The 19,825-nt window shown below is 44.2% G+C and overlaps 1 protein-coding gene and 1 long non-coding RNA gene across 5 annotated transcripts in view; one reads left to right on the top strand and one right to left on the bottom strand.

The window, feature by feature from the left end:
- The window catches only part of LOC118090707 (uncharacterized), a 19,202-nt gene extending 8,913 nt beyond the window's left edge, over positions 1-10,289 (bottom strand). Inside the window, exon 1 of the long non-coding RNA XR_009558276.1 lies at positions 10,080-10,289. This is a non-coding gene — a long non-coding RNA (uncharacterized LOC118090707). The remainder of the gene's footprint in view (positions 1-10,079) is intronic.
- Positions 10,260-19,825, top strand: part of SERHL2 (serine hydrolase like 2) — a 17,946-nt gene continuing 8,380 nt past the window's right edge. For 3 of the 4 annotated variants that reach the window (XM_060279753.1, XM_060279752.1, XM_035126730.2), the window contains exons 1-6: positions 10,260-10,390; positions 15,049-15,198; positions 15,362-15,475; positions 17,906-17,947; positions 18,194-18,213; positions 18,975-19,049. In XM_060279753.1, coding sequence (XP_060135736.1) covers positions 15,051-15,198; positions 15,362-15,475; positions 17,906-17,947; positions 18,194-18,213; positions 18,975-19,049 — 399 coding nt within the window. In that variant the 5' untranslated portion in view covers positions 10,260-10,390; positions 15,049-15,050. The remainder of the gene's footprint in view (positions 10,391-15,048; positions 15,199-15,361; positions 15,476-17,905; positions 17,948-18,193; positions 18,214-18,974; positions 19,050-19,825) is intronic. The other variant, XM_060279754.1, reaches the window with a different exon arrangement.

Below are 19,825 nucleotides of genomic sequence, written 5' to 3'. Positions count from 1 at the left end.
GGGAAGGTCATATCTTCTTAACCAGGCACCCCCAAACTGCGGCCCTCCAGATGTTTTGGCCTACAACTCCCATGATCCCTAGCTAACAGGACCAGTGGTTGGGGAAGATGGGAATTGTAGTCCAAAACATTTGGAGGGCCGAAGTTTGGGGATGCCTGTTCTTAACCATATGACAGGTCATCAGAGCAAAGTCAAGCCTTACTAGGCAGAGTTCCATACTGTTGCTTATCCTAGGACCTATGTACCTGCTGGATGTGCTCGCTCAGCCAGGGTTCGGACCAAAGGAAGAGGCTGCCCTGCTGGTCTTAAAGAGCAGGGAGGCTCATAAGGCAGTATTTTAAGTATTTGTAGTCTGCTTTTCACTCTAGTCCCAAGGCAGCAGACAGTAACATTAAAAGCAGAGGTATCTGAAGAAGTGTGCATGCACATGAAAGCTTATACCCAGAACAAACTTAGCTGGTCTCTGAGTCTAAGGTGCTACTGGACACTTTTATTAAAAGCAGAATTACCGTAATAGCAATCAAAAATAAAATCAGAAGCAGAAGCAAAAATAAAAATAAATAGAATAATATCATGCCCCCAAGTTGTTTTCAGCTTTAAAGGGTTAAAAAATCAGCACTTTGAATTGTGCCTGGAAACAAGTCTAGAAGCTGATGCAACTATTCTAACAGAGGTGTAATGTGCCGCCGCCCCCGCCCCCCCCCGAACTAGCTCCTGTTAACATACTATCACATTCGGTGCCAATGACCCATTTCTGGATGTTTTTCAGAGGTGGTCCATGTAGAGCACTTTGCAGTAATCTGGTCTTGATAGAGAAGAAAGGGGGGGGGGTCACCATGGATCACTCCAGGTGTTTTTTTAAGCCGGAAGTCAACTCTGGGACCTCTCAGGTGGGCGCCATTGCCATTCTAAGAAAACAAGGGAGGTGTTCAATGGAGAGTTCCGGCACCTCTTTTTCTAGAAAATTGATAGATCTGACTTCTGTAGGAACAGATGCAGCTGGAACAGCAGTTCAGGGTGACCAAAAGCGCTCTTGGCAGCAGGCAAGAGTTGAGGTTTGCGAGTAGTTGACTTCGTACCTCCTATGTATCCTTTCCACATCATTGGACTTCACAAACTGAGAAGTATTCATGGCATGGGGTTGCTGAAGTTCTATCCACTGGATTTGCTCTAACTGTGGCATCCAAGTTGTATCAAATTGTACAGGGACCTAGGAAGTGGAAAAAATGGGCAGAGAGAAACGTTTTTCCTTCTCCCTATTACAACCATCCAGTGAAGCTGAATGTTAGAAGACTCTGAACAGGCAAAATGAATTAATTACTTTGCACAATGCATAGTCAAACTAGAATTCATTACTACAAGAGGTCCTAACATGAAGTCTAGTCTAGGCCTCCTTGGATTAATAATGAGTTTTTCTCCATCTCTAGTCTCCATCATGCCTACCGTTTCATCAACCCAAGTTTTGCCTGGTGGGTGGGGATGCTCAGGAGTACCTTCTGTCAACCACCCAGGCCATTTCTTGATTCCAGAGATCAACCAAGGTTTTGACAGAAACACCTGCCAAGGAGACAAAACAATCCTCCTGAGTCATCAAATGGTTTCTGGGCTTCTATATGTTTCTACCCTACTTGTGCAATTGCTGCCTAGGATTTTGAGTCTCTGGATAAATTAGCAAAAGCTAGAAATCTCTAAATAATACTGAAATTCAATGCATCTGAAATATGCTTGTAACCAGTGTATATGGTGCTGGTACTAACCATGAGGTATAATAAATGCCACACTTTTAACTTTTTTGGGGGGGAGCTGCCAGTACTGTATATCCTGGAGTACCCCCAGAAAAAAACCTGCTTCTAATATTACCCAGACAATTATTATTTGGAATATATTCATTAAAAAATTGTAACACCGCTATATACCTGGGATTGTTTAAAAAAAGAAAGAGGTCTGTAGCTCTTTTTAATAAGTAGATTTACACTACATCTTTCTCTTTACAGGTTCCTTTAAGAATCCTTATATTTTGGTAAGTGAAAGATTGAGCCAATTTTCCTCCTGCCAGGAAGCAGATTAGTGGGTCTTTTCACAGAAGCTCCTCCCCTCCTCCTCTAGGACCAAACCAGTTCATTAAGGAACTGTGACAAAGGCTTTCCAGGAAAGTGATTCCTTTTTGATGCTGGTAGAGAAAGAACCCCCCTTCATGGATCAATGCCTTGTCGTGGCGAAGGGGCTTGAATAACTCGGAGAAGCTATGAGCTATGCCATGCAGGGCCACCCAAGATGGACAGGTCATAGTGGAGAGTTTTGACTAAACGTGATCCACCTGGAGAAGGAACTGGCAAGCCACTCCAGTATCCCTGCCAAGAAAACTCCATGGACAAAGACAACAGGCATATAAAAGTTATGACGCTGGAAGATGAGCCCCTCAGGTCGGAAGGCGTCCAACATGCTACTGAGGAAGAGCGGAGGACAAGTACAAGTAGATTCAGAGCTGATGAAGCGACTGGGCCAAAGCCGAAAGGATGCTCAGTTGCGGATATGCCTGGAAGCGAAAGGAAAGTCCGATGCTGTAAAGAAAAATATTGCATAGGAACCTGGAATGTAAGAACCATGAGTGGAGGTAAGCTGGATGTGGTCAAAAATGAGATGACAAGAATAAATATCGACATCCTGGGCATCAGTGAACTAAAATGGAAGGGAATGGGCGAATTCAGTTCGGGTGACTATCATATCTACTACTGTGGGCAAGAATCCTGTAGCAGAAATGGAGTGGCCCTCATAGTCAACAAAAGAGTGGCAAAAGCTGTAATGGGATGCAATCTCAAAAATGACAGAATGATCTCGATACGAATCCAAGGCAGACCTTTTAACATCACAGTAATCCAAGTTTATGCACCAACTACCGGTGCTGAAGAAAGTGAAATTGACCAATTCTATGAAGACCTACAACAACTTCTAGAAATGACACCAAAGAAGGATGTTCTTCTCATTACAGGGGATTGGAATGCTAAAGTAGGGAATCAAGAGATAAAAGGAACAACTGGCAAGTTTGGCCTTGGAGTTCAAAATGAAGCAGGGCAAAGGCTAATAGAGTTCTGTCAAGAGAACAAGCTGGTCATCACAAACACTCTCTTCCAACAACACAAGAGACGACTCTACACATGGATATCACCAAATGGGCAGCATCGAAATCAGATTGATTATATTCTCTGCAGCCAAAGATGGAGAAGCTCTATACAGTCAGCAAAAACAAGACCTGGAGCTGACTGTAACTCAGATCATCAGCTTCTTATAGCAAAATTCCAGCTTAAACTGAAGAAAGTAGGAAAAAGCACTGGGCCAGTAAGATACAATCTGAATCAAATCCCTTATGAATACACAGTGGAAGTGAGGAACAGGTTTAAGGATTTAGATTTGGTGGACAGAGTGCCTGAAGAACTATGGATGGAGGCTCGTAACATTATACAGGAGGCAGCAACGAAAACCATCCCAAGGAAAAGGAAATGCAAGAAAGCAAAATGGCTATCCAACGAGGCCTTACAAATAGCGGAGGAGAGGAGGCAAGCAAAATGCAAGGGAGATAGGGAAAGATACAGGAAACTGAATGCAGATTTCCAAAAAACAGCAAGGAGAGACAAGAGGGTCTTCTTAAATGAGCAATGCAAAGAAATAGAGGAAAACAATAGAATGGGGAAAACCAGAGATCTGTTCAAGAAAATTGGAGATATGAAAGGAACATTTCGTACAAAGATTACCATAATCAAGGACAAAAGTGGTAAGGACCTAACAGAAGCAGAAGACATCAAGAAGAGGTGGCAGGAATACACAGAGGAATTATACCAGAAAGACATGGAGGTCTCGTACACCCCAGGTAGTGTGGTTGCTGACCTTGAGCCAGACATCTTGGAGAGTGAAGTCAAATGGGCCTTAGAAAGCACTGCTAATAACAAGGCCAGTGGAAGTGATGATATTCCAGCTGAACTATTTAAAATTTTAAAAGATGATGCTGTTAAGGTGCTACACCCAATATGCCAGCAAGTTTGGAAAACTCAGCAATGGCCAGAGGATTGGAGAAGATCAGTCTACATCCCAATTCCAAAGAAGGGCAGTGCCAAAGAATGCTCCAACTACCGCACAATTGCGCTCATTTCACACGCTAGCAAGGTTATGCTTAAAATTCTACAAGGCAGGCTTAGGCAGTATGTGGACCGAGAACTCCCAGAAGTGCAAGCTGGATTTCGAAAGGGCAGAGGAACCAGAGACCAAATAGCAAACATGCGCTGGATTATGGAGAAAGCTAGAGAGTTCCAGAAAAACGTCTACTTCTGCTTCATTGACTATGCAAAAGCCTTCGACTGTGTCGACCACAGCAAACTATGGCAAGTTCTTAAAGAAATGGGAGTGCCTGATCACCTCATCTGTCTCCTGAGAAATCTCTATGTGGGACAAGAAGCTACAGTTAGAACTGGATATGGAACAACTGATTGGTTCAAAATTGGGAAAGGAGTACGACAAGGTTGTATATTGTCTCCCTGCTTATTTAACTTATATGCAGAATTCATCATGCGAAAGGCTGGACTAGATGAATCCCAAGCCGGAATTAAGATTGCCGGAAGAAATATCAACAACCTCAGATATGCAGATGACACAACCTTGATGGCAGAAAGCGAGGAGGAATTAAAGAACCTTTTAATGAGGGTGAAAGAGGAGAGCGCAAAATATGGTCTGAAGCTCAACATCAAAAAAACCAAGATCATGGCCACTGGTCCCATCACCTCCTGGCAAATAGAAGGGGAAGAAATGGAGGCAGTGAGAGATTTTACTTTCTTGGGCTCCTTGATCACTGCAGATGGTGACAGCAGTCACGAAATTAAAAGACGCCTGCTTCTTGGGAGAAAAGCAATGACAAACCTAGACAGCATCTTAAAAAGCAGAGACATCACTTTGCCGACAAAGGTCCGTATAGTTAAAGCTATGGTTTTCCCAGTAGTGATGTATGGAAGTGAGAGCTGGACCATAAAGAAGGCTGATCGTCGAAGAATTGATGCTTTTGAATTATGGTGCTGGAGGAGACTCTTGAGAGTCCCATGGACTGCTAGAAGATCAAACCTATCCATTCTTAAGGAAATCAGCCCTGAGTGCTCCCTGGAAGGACAGATCGTGAAGCTGAGGCTCCAATACTTTGGCCACCTCATGAGAAGAGAAGAATCCTTGGAAAAGACCCTGATGTTGGGAAAGATGGAGGGCACTAGGAGAAGGGGACGACAGAGGACGAGATGGTTGGACAGTGTTCTCGAAGCTACGAACATGAGTTTGACCAAACTGCGGGAGGCAGTGCAAGACAGGAGTGCCTGGCGTGCTATGGTCCATGGGGTCACGAAGAGTCGGACACGACTAAACGACTAAACAACAACAAGAGAAAGAACCAAAGCCCATGACACACAATTCTCCCTGTCCAAATGTGTTACCATGCTTGTTTGATCCCTATGTCCCTATACATGTCTGAAACCTACTTTTCTTTTCAGATAGGAAGCCCATCCAGAACCCAAATGGCTGGTGGGATTTTGCTGTGGTGCCAGAGTGGTCACGTATTAAGTCAGGTATTTCTGGGGGTACTCAAGGATACACAGTACTGGCACCTTCCCCCACCCCCCAACACTGGTCAAAATCGTGGCACTTACTGTAACAATGTCGTGGTGAGTATCAGCACTGGGTATAGGGCAGGTAAAGACAAAGCTGAGCAGAAAGAGGGCTTGCAAAACCCCAAGTAAAGCTCCTATATGGTGCTTTGTAAGCCCCAACAATCAGCTGATCATCAGTGCTTGCAAAGCACAGGGCTGTGCCTTTGCCGGTTTAATTGCAGACCACATTGGCAAAATTGGGCCACCTGATGTCATTGTGATGCCAGATGATTGGTATGGAAACCTTTGCTTTTTGCCACTCAATATTTTACTTGTGCTGGAGAACAGTCTCCTGTCAGTCCAGTGCAGCTGGTGCCCCAAAACTAGTATGTTTAACCAGATCAGTAGGAGCACAAGAGGAACTCTGTAGTTTCAGTATCCTATACAATTATCTTGTACAATTCCTGGGAGGGAAAGAGGAAATCAGAGCTTTTCCAGAAAAGGGATTTTATTCATGGAGCAACTGCAAGACCAATTACCGAAAACTACGGTAACCCAGATGGGAGGGGGAGGGGAAGCAGCAGTGCGCCAAATGCAGTATAGTGTATATGGAGACAAAAGGGTGAGAGCTGGAAGCACTGACAAGAGGGAGAAATTAGGGGGGGGGGAGGGTACTGGTTAGTTTTTAAACTTTCCTTCCTTGCAATTTGTCAAAAGCACTTCAGCAAAAGAGAGAGGGTAAATCCAAGGGCAAATGAAGCTCATGTTCCCAGATTGTAGCAAGAAAACACCATGGAGTACACTGGTGCAAAGTCATCACCAAACAGTGGCTTCCAGGAGTAAGTTAGGCAACGTGTGTATGGACCAGTTTGTCCAAAAATGTATGAAAGTCCAAAGGTTCATGAATTCCAGAGTTGCTTTAAGCCAGTATTTGAAAAAGCCAGTCCAATAATGCATCTGTCAATAGAAGTGCTTTTGAAATCGTGCTGCATTCGGAGAGGGGGGTGGTCCAAGGTCAGTTATGGACAAAAAACCCCTATTGCTCATTCTCAATACTGTAGAGAGGTTCTAGTCACTGTGTATGTGCATGTTTGGTGCTAGGTAGAAGATCACACAGAAGAGGTCAGTCTCTTGGTGTTACCTATTAACCAGTGAGCACTGTATTATTTTGACTGAATTGGGATGCAGAAGAGAAACTGGTCTTGCAATGTCTTGATAGTCAGCTGTGGGCAAGTTGTAGATTGAGAGATGATATAGGAAAGCAAAAACACAATGGTGCTGAGCTAGTGTTCTCTAGCAGCAGATTATGTGTTTCTGAATGCCCACTGTTGGTTTGACCAAAGCATGAATTCAGGACCACCTTCATCAGACTTGGATACCTCTGTCTTCATGTCCTTCCCTGTTTTATCTCCCTTCTGTTGTATTTCATATTGATAGTTACTCAGGGCAGGGACTTGTTCTCTAATACTTAAAGCACCATGCACATTGATAGTGCTATCATTAATCAATCCATCAGCCAATCTGTGTGGACCAGGACCCCCAAACTGCTCAACTTGTTCTATGTGCAAAAGGAGCCTTTGGGGTTCCGTTTCTCAAACAGTACCCCTCACATTGCCCCACAACAAATTTATTTTGAAAATGAGGGATGTCAAAAAGTAGCTTGTTATGTGTTTCTGCTATTCAAAGAGCAAAAATAGAAATGTCGCAAGGCAATGGATTAAAGTAACAAGAAATTCCGATTAGACATCAGGAAGAACTTTCTGACTGTAAGAGCTGTTCAGCAGTGGGACGGACTCTCTCAGAAGTTGGTGGACTGTCCTTCTTTGGAGGTCTTTAAGCAGAGGTAATAGGCCCTTGCCTTTTCATAAGTTCTCCCCCACCTTCCTAAGAAGGGAGAGTGCTCTTCTGTTTCGGTCCTGCGTGTCAGTTTCCCACAGGCATCTGGTTGGCCATTGTGAGAACAAGATGGTGGACTAGATGGGCCAGCAGGCTCTCCTTATGTCCTTATATAAAGTTTGTTAAATAAAATAAACACTATTTATAAATATAGCAAGAATGGTGAAATTACAGCAGGATCTGGGCACCGACACCTTTCCATCCTCCCTCCCTCCCTCTCTCCCTGTCACCACACATATATTGTATAGAACACAGCCCACAATACTTGGTGACTGAGATGGACAGGGTGGCATGGGTATACATTGACTGGAATGACAATTCCATCTTACTTCAATCCTTTCAGTGGGTCAGTGTGGCTCACTGCACCTCTCTTGGGAGGGAACACATAGGCTGCAACTCTGTTCTCTATCACCTCCCTGCTGCTCCTTGCCTGTCAACAGCTGCTGCCTGAGGCAGCTGCCTCACTCTGGCTAAGGCTAAGGGTAAGTCTGGCTCTGAATGCAGGAGATGTTGCTTCATAAGAGATTTCCTGTTGATGCTTAATCTGATGCTCCATCTGTTAAGTATATTACATTCTGTTAAGTATATTACATTCACTTTTCCGAGCCTGTTCCCTTAAATGAACATTGATTCCCTTGTTGATGATGTGATGCTTAGATCATTCAGCTTGTCCAGTAAAAATCATTTACTAGGATTATTTTGAATGAAGAGGTGTGTAGTATTCATTGCTTTCCAGTAAGGTCCGAGTTCCACTAAGAGCTGATTGACTTAGTGGAACTTGGATCTCATGGGAAAGCTGCTAAATACCACACACACACCTGATCTATTCAAAATAATCGTTGCAAATGAGTTTTACTAGGATTGATCTAGTTTTTAAAGTGTTGACTCAGTGTTGGGCAACCTCTCAATTATTTGCCGGCTAAGCCTGTCAGGTGATGTTTCTATGGACTATTAAGCTAGAGCTGTGTTTGCACCAGAGCCTTGCCTGTCACAATTTCCTCTCAAAAAGTGTGGGGAACCATGCATTTGTGTTAAACAAATGTGAAAAGGAGAAACAATAACTACTTTCCACACTGGTCTCCAGTCTTCGTTCTGGCAAGGCTCATGTGCCTAACCATAAATTCTGTGCCAACAGGAATTCAGAAGGTAAAGCTTTTCCTGACATGCACAAGAAGCAGAGGACATTTCATCTACTTCTGATGACACAACAGGCCAGGGCACTGCTAGAAGAAAGTTGGCAGCTACAACTCCAGCTCAGAAATGAAAATGTTTCACTGGCCACATGACTTTTGCTGCGCTGCAAACAAGAGAATGGAGCCTTTTACTGTACCTCTGTGGATTGGAAGCTGGTATGAATCCTTAGTGACTCCTGCTGTTCCCCATCACTTTTTGCTTGCAAATTATAACGGGACAGCAATTCTATTCAACTTTCAAGGCTAAACTCACCTGTAGTGGCCACCAGGGGAGGCTACATTGGACCATTGGAGCTGTTAGCTTCAATGTATTTCGTTAAGAGCAAAATTTCTCTCATTGTGACAAGACGGCTTGAATATAGCCAGGAAACTGAGGTTTTGGATGCAGTGCTTATAGGGATAACAATGTGTATGCATGTGTGCGAAGGCTAGGCTACCAATATCAGGGATGGAAACGTAGTATCCAAACTGCAGCAGTTTAGCTCAGTCAGAGAAGCTGAAAAAGGTGCATGGGGTCCTTATTTTCCCTGCAGCAGGGAAACTATCATCCCTGGAGTGGAACATAGCTATAATGTCCCCAAAGGCCTCATCATCCATCCTCTCAGACTTTTCCAGGTCAGCCACCTTAGGCTCAAGGGAACAAAATTATTTGTAGAGAGTAGGGTTGCCAGACTCAATAGAGCAGTGTTTCCCAACCTTGTGCCTCCAGATGTTCTGGGACTACAACTCCCATAATTCCTGACCACTGGTCTTGCTAGCTAGGAGTGATGGGAGTTGTAGTCCCAAAACATCTGGAGGCACAAGGTTGGGAAACACTGCAATAGAGGACAGGAGTTCTGTGCCTTTAATTGCCCTGCTCTCTTTTGAGTCTGGAAACCTTAAAGAGAAACCAGCAGACCCTTTGCTTGGAAATTAAACAAAGGGTCTGCTGGTTTCTCTTTAAGGTTTCCAGACTCAAAAGAGAGCAGGGCAATTAAAGGCACAGAAGTCCTGTCCTCTATTGAGTCTGGCAACCCTAGTAGAGAGCCAGGGACTCATTGCACCTTGGACACACACAGCTTCTGTCCAACAGGTAGATAGTTGTACATGTGACAGACAGCGCAAAACAGTGGAAATGTATAAATGAAGATGGTAAAATATTTTGCACATTTCAAGCTATAGGCCTACCAATGACGGGTGCTGATTTCAACCCATGATGCTCCTTGCTGCACCATTTCGTAAGCCAACTTCCTTTCAGGCCCCTGGTCATGATCAAACATCCCAGTTACAACTTACATTTTACAAGGCAACCCCACGCTATCCTATTTTCTGGGAAGCAAGTTCGGCAATGTTCAATGAGATTTCCTCCATGCAGTCTTATCCTGTGCAAACTTACCTGGCTTACGGGGCTTTCTTCCAACTAAACATGCAAAAAGCCCGCGCTGTGAAAATAGGATTTAATTCTTGTGTAGGATTGCATAGGACGCGCTCTGAATTCCTAGAATTCAAAGGGAATCCAGAGCAAGGAAGAGGCATAAGGAACGAGCGCTCGGTCCCTTTAAGAGCTGCAAGCTTGCTCTTTGCATCTCGCTGCACAGAGGGAAGTCTTTCTGGTTCCGGCAGCTGCAGATGGGGGAGAAAAGAGCGAGAGGGAGAGAGAGTTGCTTTTATTCGCACAGCTTGAAAGCCAGAAATCTGCGTCGCGCGGTGAGTGACTTGGCCGGATCATTGCAGCGGTTCCTGCGGGTCCGGCGCCTCGTACTTTCACGTCGTTACTTTCCCCTTCTTAATTATTAAGCAAAGTTTTCAGTCTTCCAATTTGTTAATGCTCGACAGAGTTGGCGCTGGGTTAGCAGCTTTGGAGATGGAAGAAATCCCTTCCGCGGGCCTGTCCAGTTCTGTATTTCTAGTAGGAAAACGCCAACAGAGACTTTTCGAGCCTTTAACGCGCATTCTTGAGTGTTCAGGATTGTTAGGGGGCGTCCCTTGGTGACGGCAGGGCAGGCCGCGGGCTGCACAACTTGTTGCAAAGTCCACCGTGTCTGACTCGACAATTTGTGCTGGGACTCTGTGTGAGACGCAGTGGAGAAGAGGGTGCCTCTGAGCATGTGCAGCGGCGGACCCAGCCCTTTGCCACCGGATCCACTCACCGGTACAGATTCACAACTTTATTGTGCTTTATAGATAGTCCTGACCCCAGTGGGCTTGTTTTAGAAATTAAGCTTAATTGGGATGTATGGGCACAGATGCGTGCAGTTAAAGTAGGTTAGCTAGTAGCCCTCCGATGTTGTGTCCTGCATTTCATAAGGGTGTGAGAGGTCAAAGCTCAAGCAGGTAAAACTGCAGCTGCCTTAGATTCTCATTTTCCTCCTCTCTTGCACAATAACCATATAAGTACTGATGCAATAGCATTGATTGAAATATTTATTGGTAACTTTTAGGCACCCGCAGTTAAACTTGTTTCTCAGCTTTGATGTTAGCTGTGCTCTATGGAGGGAATGCATATAGTCCTGGACTTAAAAATGCAATTTCCACTTAGGCTGCTTTTAATAATAATAATAATAATTTGTTATTTATACCCCACCCATGTGGCTGAGTTTCCCCAGCTACTCTGGGTGGCTCCCAAAAGAATTAAAAGCACAATAAAACATCAAACATAAAAAACTTCCCTAAGCAGGGCTGCCCTCAGATGTCTTCTTCTTTTCTTTTCTTTTTAGAAAATAGATTTTTATTGGTTTCTTTCTTTAAAAACGTTAGCACACAACATGTTTACAGAAAAAAATATATTCATACAAAAGAATCATTTACAGTAGAGAAAAAGAAAAAACACAAAAAACAAGACAAAAACAAAAAACAATAATTTATTAAACAATCATTTACGTCTTCTCTATATTGACTTCCAGTTTTCCTCTCTGTAATTTACAAATATTAACCTTACCATTTCACACAATTCTTATTCTATTTACATTATTATCTTTCCTTTAACTTCAATTTGGGTTCAATTATGTTCTGCCATTTGGATTTTGGATATCTTATTATTCAATATATAATCATCAAAAATCCTCCATTCCTTTTTTATTTTTTGTTTTGTTTGCCCTCTGATTCTTCCAGTGGATTTTGCTAGCTGTGAGTATTCTTTCATTAGAATTTGCCACTCTAGTATGCTGGGTGTGTTTCTGCTTTTCCAATTTCTCGCGACTAGTACTCTTGCTGCTACTATTCCGTACATTAACAGCGTTCTATTGGCACTTTTGATGTCCTCTGGAATTATATTTAGAAGAAACATTTCTGGTTTCTTTTTAGATGCACGTTTTATCATTTTCTTTAGTTCTTCATAAATCTCATTCCAGTATTTACACATCTTTGGATATTTCCACCACATGTGTATTTGTGATCCTATTTCCGCATCACACCTCCAGCACCTAGATGATTGATTTTTATACATTTTGGCTAATTTATCAGGTGTTTGATACCACCTGTACACCATTTTTAAGATGTTTTCCTTCAAATTATAACAGGCGGTAAATTTTAGGTCAACTCTCCACAGCCTTTCCCACTGCTCCATGAGGATGTTATATCCAAAATCTTGAGCCCACTTCACCATTACTGATTTGGTTTGCTCTTCAATGAGTTCCCACTCCAGCAGCAGGTCACATATACACGAAATGTACTTTCCGTCCTTTTGTATCAATGCTTTTTCAAATTTAGATTTTTCTTTAGCAATTCCCAATTTTTTGTCTTCATTAAATCTCTAATTTGAAAATATTCAAGCCAATCCGAAAGGTATTTCCCCCCGTCATATTCTCTTAATTTTAACTCATTTTGCTTATTTTCCAATAATTCATGGTACATGGCTGTCTTTTCTTCCATGTTTAACTTTTTGACTATTACTACATTTATCGGTGATGCCCACAGGAGAATCTTCAGTTCTAAAATTCCTTTGTATTTTACCCATATTAAATATAAAGATTTTCTTATTAAATGAGTTAAGAAGCCCCTGTGGACTTTAACCTTCTCATAGAGCAGATAAGAATGCCATCCAAAACGGTTTTCCACCCCTTCCAGGTCCAGCAATTCTGGATTCTCCAAGGTTAGCCACTCTTTTAACCAGACCAATCCAGCTGCTGCATGATATAACTCCAAATTAGGGAGGGAAAATCCCCCTCTTTCTTTCCTATCCATTAGTAGCTGGTGTTTAATACGTGGCCTTTTACCATTCCATACAAACTTTGTTATATCTTTTCTCCATTTGGCAAAGCATTTCATTCACCCCAATATTGGTAATACTTGAAACAAATACATTAACTTTGGGAGTATGTTCATTTTCAGATGTCTTCTGAAAGTCAGATAGTTATTTATTTCCTTGACATCTGATGGGAGGGCGTTCCACAGGCTGGGCGCCACTACTGAGAAGGCCCTCTGCCTAGTTCTCTGTAACCTCACTTCTCGCAGGAAGGGAACCACCAGAAGGCCCTCAGAGCTGGACCTCAGTGTCCAGGCAGAATGATGGGGGTGGAGACGCTCCTTCAGGTATACTGGGCTGAGGCCATTTAGGGCTTTAAAGGCCAGCACCAACACTTTGAATTGTGCTTGGAAACGTACTGGCTGTTTGAAGCAGGGGTCCTGTTTCCCACCTATGTTGGTTCTTGTGGGAAGGGAGTGGTGAGCCTGGGCAAAACAGACACCTAAAGGTTCCACCTCAATGCCAGGCTTTGGTTTGAGGCAGCCTTGAAAAGCCTTCCAAATGGTTAATTGTGCAGTAAATTTTCTTTTCTAATGGCGTTTGTGGGGTGTGTGGGTGCGTGCGTGTGCACACACACACACACATCTAAACCAGTGGTGGGCAAAGGCAGCACTGCAAACTGAGAATAAGAACCTGAATATTGAGACTTGTGAAATGTCATCAGTGTTCAATCAGCATTCCATAAATGTAGATGTCACTAGCAACATTTTACTGTGTTTTTATATGTGCTGTAAGCCACCCAGAGTGACTGGGGAAACTCAGCCGGATGGGCGGGGTATAAATAATAAAATTATCATCATCATCATTATTGGCTATTATTATTATTGGCTACCCATAAGTGGGTGAGTGTAAAAGAATGATGGCTCATGTTGGCTGAGGCAAGAAAGGCAAGCACCATTCCTCTTGATCACCTCTGACCTGCTCAGAGACATTTTGTTGGGGTGTGGTGGCTCAGCCTTTGACTTTAAGCTAATCCTGGAAGCCCATCATCTTCTCTATATTTTCTTGCCTGGCAATGAGCTGAGAAGCTTTTGGAACTTTGGGGAAGAGCAGCAGAAACTCAGTGAGTTAAGAAGCACTTAATCATTGTCAGGTTCCAAATATCCCTAGGGGCAGACCATCCCAATGGGTCACCCATTCCTGCATCACTGCAAGCCTAAACTTCACCAGGAACTGATCTAACCAAGAGAGCAGGGTCACTCTGACCTCCCCTGCTGCTGGACCAGAAGCCGGACGGGAGCAAAGACCAAACGGGAGCTATGTGTGACCACAGTGCTATGGAATTCAGTCATGCTGAGTAACCAGTTGAGCAACCACGTTCTAAGACAATTGTACCATTGGAGGGGAGAGTTCAGGGTCGGTTGTCAGTTCACTTCTCAGTGAATGCTTTCTCTCATTCACCCTTCCCTCTTTTTTTTCTCCCAAGGGGAAGGAAAAAAAGGAGTATTTTATTGTATATCATACACAATAAGGGCTCATAAAACGATCGCAAGCAATAGACGCTGAAAAACTAGAATGACTTGAAACTGTAGCACCATGAAGCACTCAGTTCCATGAGGTGGGGAGATCATGTTAAAAGCATGCCCGAAAACAGCCGTCACTACCCTGGCACCATCCAGGTGTTTTGGACTACAACTCCTGTCAGTCCCAGCCATTACAAAACATCTGGAGGGTAGCGCACTAGCAAACGTTGCCTGAAAACACAGTCTTTACCATCTTTCTGAAGGGGGGTGGGAAGAGGCAGGCAGGCAGCCAGACAAACCTGCACTGCCTGATATATTTGTTAGATGCACGGGGCCAGAATCTGTTTATCGGCTTGTTGTTATTTATTTATTACATTTCTATGCCACCTTTTCTCTCCAGCTGGTGCAGATATTTCTCCTCCCCAATTTATTATCACAACAATCCTGCAGTGTAGGCTAGGCTGAGAGATGGTGTGACTGGCCCAAGGTCACCCAGTGATTGGAGATTCAAACCCTGGTCTTCCAGGTCATAGTCCAACACACTAACCATTATGCCACAGTGATCAGCGCTGGTGTCCAGTGGTTATGAGACATAGGTGAGACTGCCTTCTCTGGTAACACTATCATCACCAGGAGACGCTTCTGTTGTTTCATTTCAGACATGATCTCAGAGTTTAAGTTAATGGTCCCCTGGGGCCACATCGCAGCCAAGGCATGGGGATCTCCACAAGGCCGCCCTGTCCTCTGTTTGCACGGATGGCTGGACAATGCAAACACTTTTAACAGGCTCATCCCCTTACTTCCCAAAGGTAGGATTCGTCCTTGGGTCCTGTGTTGTTTATTTCTTTATTTAAACAGCTGACTAACAATAGTAAGTTAATACAAGTAACTTAATACAATGAAATTGTAGTATGTTATACAGGAGTGTGGTTTGGCACTTGACTTGTTTCTCTTCCCTTTGTTCTCTTTCAGATTGTTACTACATGGCCATTGATCTTGCAGGACATGGCCTGTCATCCCACCGCCCACCTGGGTCAGTCTATCACTTCTTGGATTATGTGGGTGACGTGCGCAGGGTAGCAGCAGGTGAGCCTGTTGGATTTGTTTGTAGCCTGTAGGCAGTTTGAATTTCTCAGTGGCCTGGATCTATATTTCTCCTGGCTGCAGTCAAGACAGTTTCTCTCACACTTCCTGATCAACCGAAGCCAGCAAGTTCTCCCCAACCCACTTTCAAGGTCAGACATAAAACTTTGCTTTAATTAGACAGGCTCCAAAGCCTCTAAAATAAAACACTAGTCAAAACTGGCACATACATACAGTTACAGTTTTATAGGTTGTAAATTCTCAGTGTAGCAATTCTCAAGAGTAGGTGTAAACCTTTCACCTTAATCTAGTTTGGTAAAACCAGTTAGTAGGCATTGCACTTTGAAATCATTCCTGTTTTTCTTGTTGTGGAAGGCAAATAGTACTCTAGTTAATAATTGTGAATGCCCTTCTTAGATACTAAGGCACAGCCACAGTGCATAGGGCAGAGCCTTGTTGTAGGAAATGTACATTGTTGGAGCTGAGTATCTATGAACATTCCCTGTGCAATTTAATAATACTACTACTACTACTACTAATAATTTATTATTTATACCCCGCCCATCTGGCTGGGTTTCCCCAGCCACTCTGGGTGGCTTCCAACGGAAGAATAAAATAATCAATTAAAGATTAAAAGCCTCCCTAACCAGGGCTGCCTTCAGATGTCTTCTAAAAATCTGGTAGCTGTTTTTCTCTTTGACATCTGATGGGAGGGCATTCCACAGGGCAGGCGCCACTACCGAGAAGGCCCTCTGCCTGGTTCCCTGCAACTTGGCTTCTCGCAACGAGGGAACCACCAGAAGGCCCTCGGCACTGGACCTCAGGGTCCGGGCAGAACAATGGGGGTGGAGACGCTCCTTCAGGTATACTGGACTGAGGCCATTTAGGGCTTTAAAGGTCAGCACCAACACTTTGAATTGTGCTTGGAAACGTACTGGGAGCCAATGTAGATCTTTCAAGACCGGTGTTATGTGGTCTCGGCAGCCGCTCCCAGTCACCAGTCTAGCTGCCGCATTCTGGATTAGTTGTAGTTTCTGGGTCACCTTCAAAGGTAGCCCCACGTAGAGCGCATTGCAGTAGTCCAAGCGAGAGATAACTACAGCATGCACCACTCTGGAGAGACAGTCTGCAGGCAGGTAGGGTCTCAGCCTGCGTACCAGATGGAGCTGATAGACAGCTGCCCTGGACACACAATTGACCTGTGCCTCCATGGACAGCTGTGAGTCCAAAATGACTCCCAGGCTGTGCACCTGGTCCTTCAGGGGCACAGTTACCCCATTCAGGACCAGCGAGTCCTCCACACCTGCCCGCCTCCTATCCCCCACAAACAGTACTTCTGTCTTGTCAGGATTCAACATCAATCTGTTAGCCAGCATCCATCCTCCAACCGCCTCCAGGCACTCACACAGGACCTTCACAGCCTTCACTGGTTCTGATTTGAAAGAGAGGTAGAGCTGGGTGTCATCTGCATACTGATGAACACCCAGCCCAAACCCCCTGATGATCTCTCCCAGCGGCTGCATGTAGATGTTAAAAAGCATGGGGGAGAGGACAGAACCCTGAGGCACCCCACAAGTGAGAGCCCAGGGGTCTGAACACTCATCCCCCACGACCACTTTCTGAACACGGCCCAGGAGGAAGGAGCGGAACCACTGTATGACAGTGCCCCCAGTTCCCAACCCCTCTAGACTTTCCAGAAGGATGTTATAGCCTATGGTGTCAAAAGCCGCTGAGACATCCAGCAGAACTAGGAAACAGCTCTCACCTTTGTCCCTAGCCTGCCAGAGATCAACCAGTGCGACCAAGGCAGTTTCAGTCCCATGATGAGGCCTGAATCCTGACTGGAAGGGATCTAAATGGTCTTCCAGGCGTGCCCCCTTTTAACCAGGAACATCCATTTCTTCCTTTGCAGCTTGTTAGCGGCCTGTTTTTCAAAGAACTCAATCAGACATTCCCTTTTAATTATTTTGTCCAGTAGCACCTTAGAGACCAACTAAGTTTGTTCTGGGTATAAGCTTTTGTGTGCATGCACACTTCTTGAGATACCTATCTGAAGAAGTATCTAAAGAAGTGTGCATGCACATGAAAGCGTATGCCCAGAACAATCTTAGTTGGTCGCTACGGTGCTACAGGACAATTTTTTTATTCATTTCGACTGTGTCAGACAACATGGCTACCTACCTGTCTCTTGCCTGTAACAGCCTACACTAGCCTTCCCCAACCTGGTGCCTTCCTGATGTTTTGCACTATGATTTCCAGCTGTGCTAGGTGTGGCTGTTGGGAGTTGTTGTGCAAAACATCTAGAAGCACAAAGTTGAGCCATGATGTGGCTAATGTTTGTATTGTGATGCTGCTGATTGCCTGGGGGCTTGTGAAACCTGGGCTATCTGGTCTTAACTTAGCTTCTCCTTTTCTCTTTTTTTATTTTTTTAGCATTGAAATGGAATCGGTTTACCCTTATGGGCCACAGTTTGGGTAAGTGACTCTTGTCCCCCGAGGAAGCTTGTGTTTCTCACACATAAGTGAATCCTCAACTTCCTGCCATTTCTCTTCCTCTTTAGCAAATCACTGCACCTCTCCCCCTCCCCCCTTCCTTGTTTGTTCACTTATCAAATGATAGTCCTGTTCTCTCATTGCTGGTCAATTTGGACTATATGGGTGGTCCCTGTGGTTCATACTCTGTGTTCATATATAAACCCGACTTCCTTTTCTTTCCTACAGGTGGGAGTATTGCAGGCATGGTGAGTATATTCTTCTCCGGGCATTTTCATTATTCCCTCTATGTAGCAAGAACAACACCATCCATCCAACAAGAGGAACATATCAGAAAGCTTGGAAGAATTCTGTGCAGAAGTGCATTAGAAAAAGGAAAAACAAGAAGAAACAAACCTCCCCAAACAGCCCAATGAGAATTGAGTGACCACACAATGCTGAGTTGGGATGGAGGATAAAATTTTGGGGTGGGGGAAGTAGGAATAGAAGGGCTGGAATCTTCAACAGCGGCACCATAGACTGCAACACTGTGCTGTGGGCCCCACTAATCTACACTAAGAGCAATCTCCTTTCTCTGAGTGCTGGTCTTTATGTTCCCCATGAGGGACGGGTTGGCAGGCTCAAGACCCTCAGCTTTTCAGAAGTACAAAAACATACTGTATTTAGGAAACAAACTCTTAATAGAAGAGGGATTTTTTAAATTAAAAAATAGCCCAGTGAAGACTGAGCACGCTCACATCGAATGCTATCTGGAAGTTTAATAGAAAACCAAAGGAAGTGGACAAAACTAGACCATCCTCCAGAGGAGTATTCTACACTGCAACATTTTGTTGCAGTACTCACTTATCTATACTGTATAGAAATGTCTCTTCTCAAAGCGCAGTTTCTTTCTGTGACAAACACACAAGAGAATAAGAAATGCTATCTAGGCAGAGGTGATAGAAATTACACTTTTTGTTCCTGCAGTAAAAGAGCTAAACTTCCTTTCTTTTTCCCTCTGTCTTCCTAGTTCTCTTGTATTTTCCCCGAACTGGTGGACAAGCTGTTCCTGGTGGAATCCTATGGTTTTTATCCCGCACCTCAGGTTAAATTCAATTTTTTCCCTGCTACCCTTGCAGTATAGTTGAGAGAAATGGCATGAACTGAAGAAGCTATATAAGTTTCTTTGCTAATAGAAGTTGGTTATTTTTGAGGTAGTGTTGAGCCTGGCGTGGGGCATATGGGAAGCAGCCCCACCTCTGCCCTCCTTTATAAGGTGGAAGGCTAGTGGGTACATGGCAAGTAGGTTGGACAAAATACTCGTGCCCTTTTGACAGTGCCCAGGGCTGCTGCTGTAGATGCAACACCACAACTATTTGCTTTACTCAGGACTAGGCTAGACGCTAAACACAATTTATGTAATTAGCCATTTTTAAAATCACTTCCGGTCTACTGCCAGCGCCGATCAGCGGGGTTTGTCTTGAGCTCCGAGACAACCCGGCTCTGCGAGGGGGGGGGGAAGCCGCGAAAGCGACGCGGCTGCCCAAAAGAGCCCCATATAGTGCTTTATGGGGACGAAGTGCTTAGCAGCGCCCGGATCCCGACTCCCCTACTCTCCGGTAAGCTCGGCAAGAGCCCCAGCAAGAGTGGGGTGGTAGTCGTGGGGGCCATCTTAAGCGTCATTGTTACCCTCGCAGTAGCGAAGCTTCGTGCCGGCGGCGGAGAGCGGTAGATTCTTTCATAATAAAAGAAATTAAAATCTGGAAACCGTGAGTAAAAGAATTTAAGAAAAGTTTAAGATTCGATAGATTTGGCCACGGAAGAGGTTAAAAAAGGAAGTCAACCTCCTCTAATTGTGAGACTGTGATACAGTAACTTGAT

The sequence above is a fragment of the Zootoca vivipara genome, chromosome 10 (assembly GCF_963506605.1).
Source record: "Zootoca vivipara chromosome 10, rZooViv1.1, whole genome shotgun sequence".
NCBI classification, from domain to species: domain Eukaryota; kingdom Metazoa; phylum Chordata; class Lepidosauria; order Squamata; family Lacertidae; genus Zootoca; species Zootoca vivipara.
Note: the sequence above shows the minus strand (reverse complement) of the source record. Positions and strands in the feature narration are given on the sequence as shown.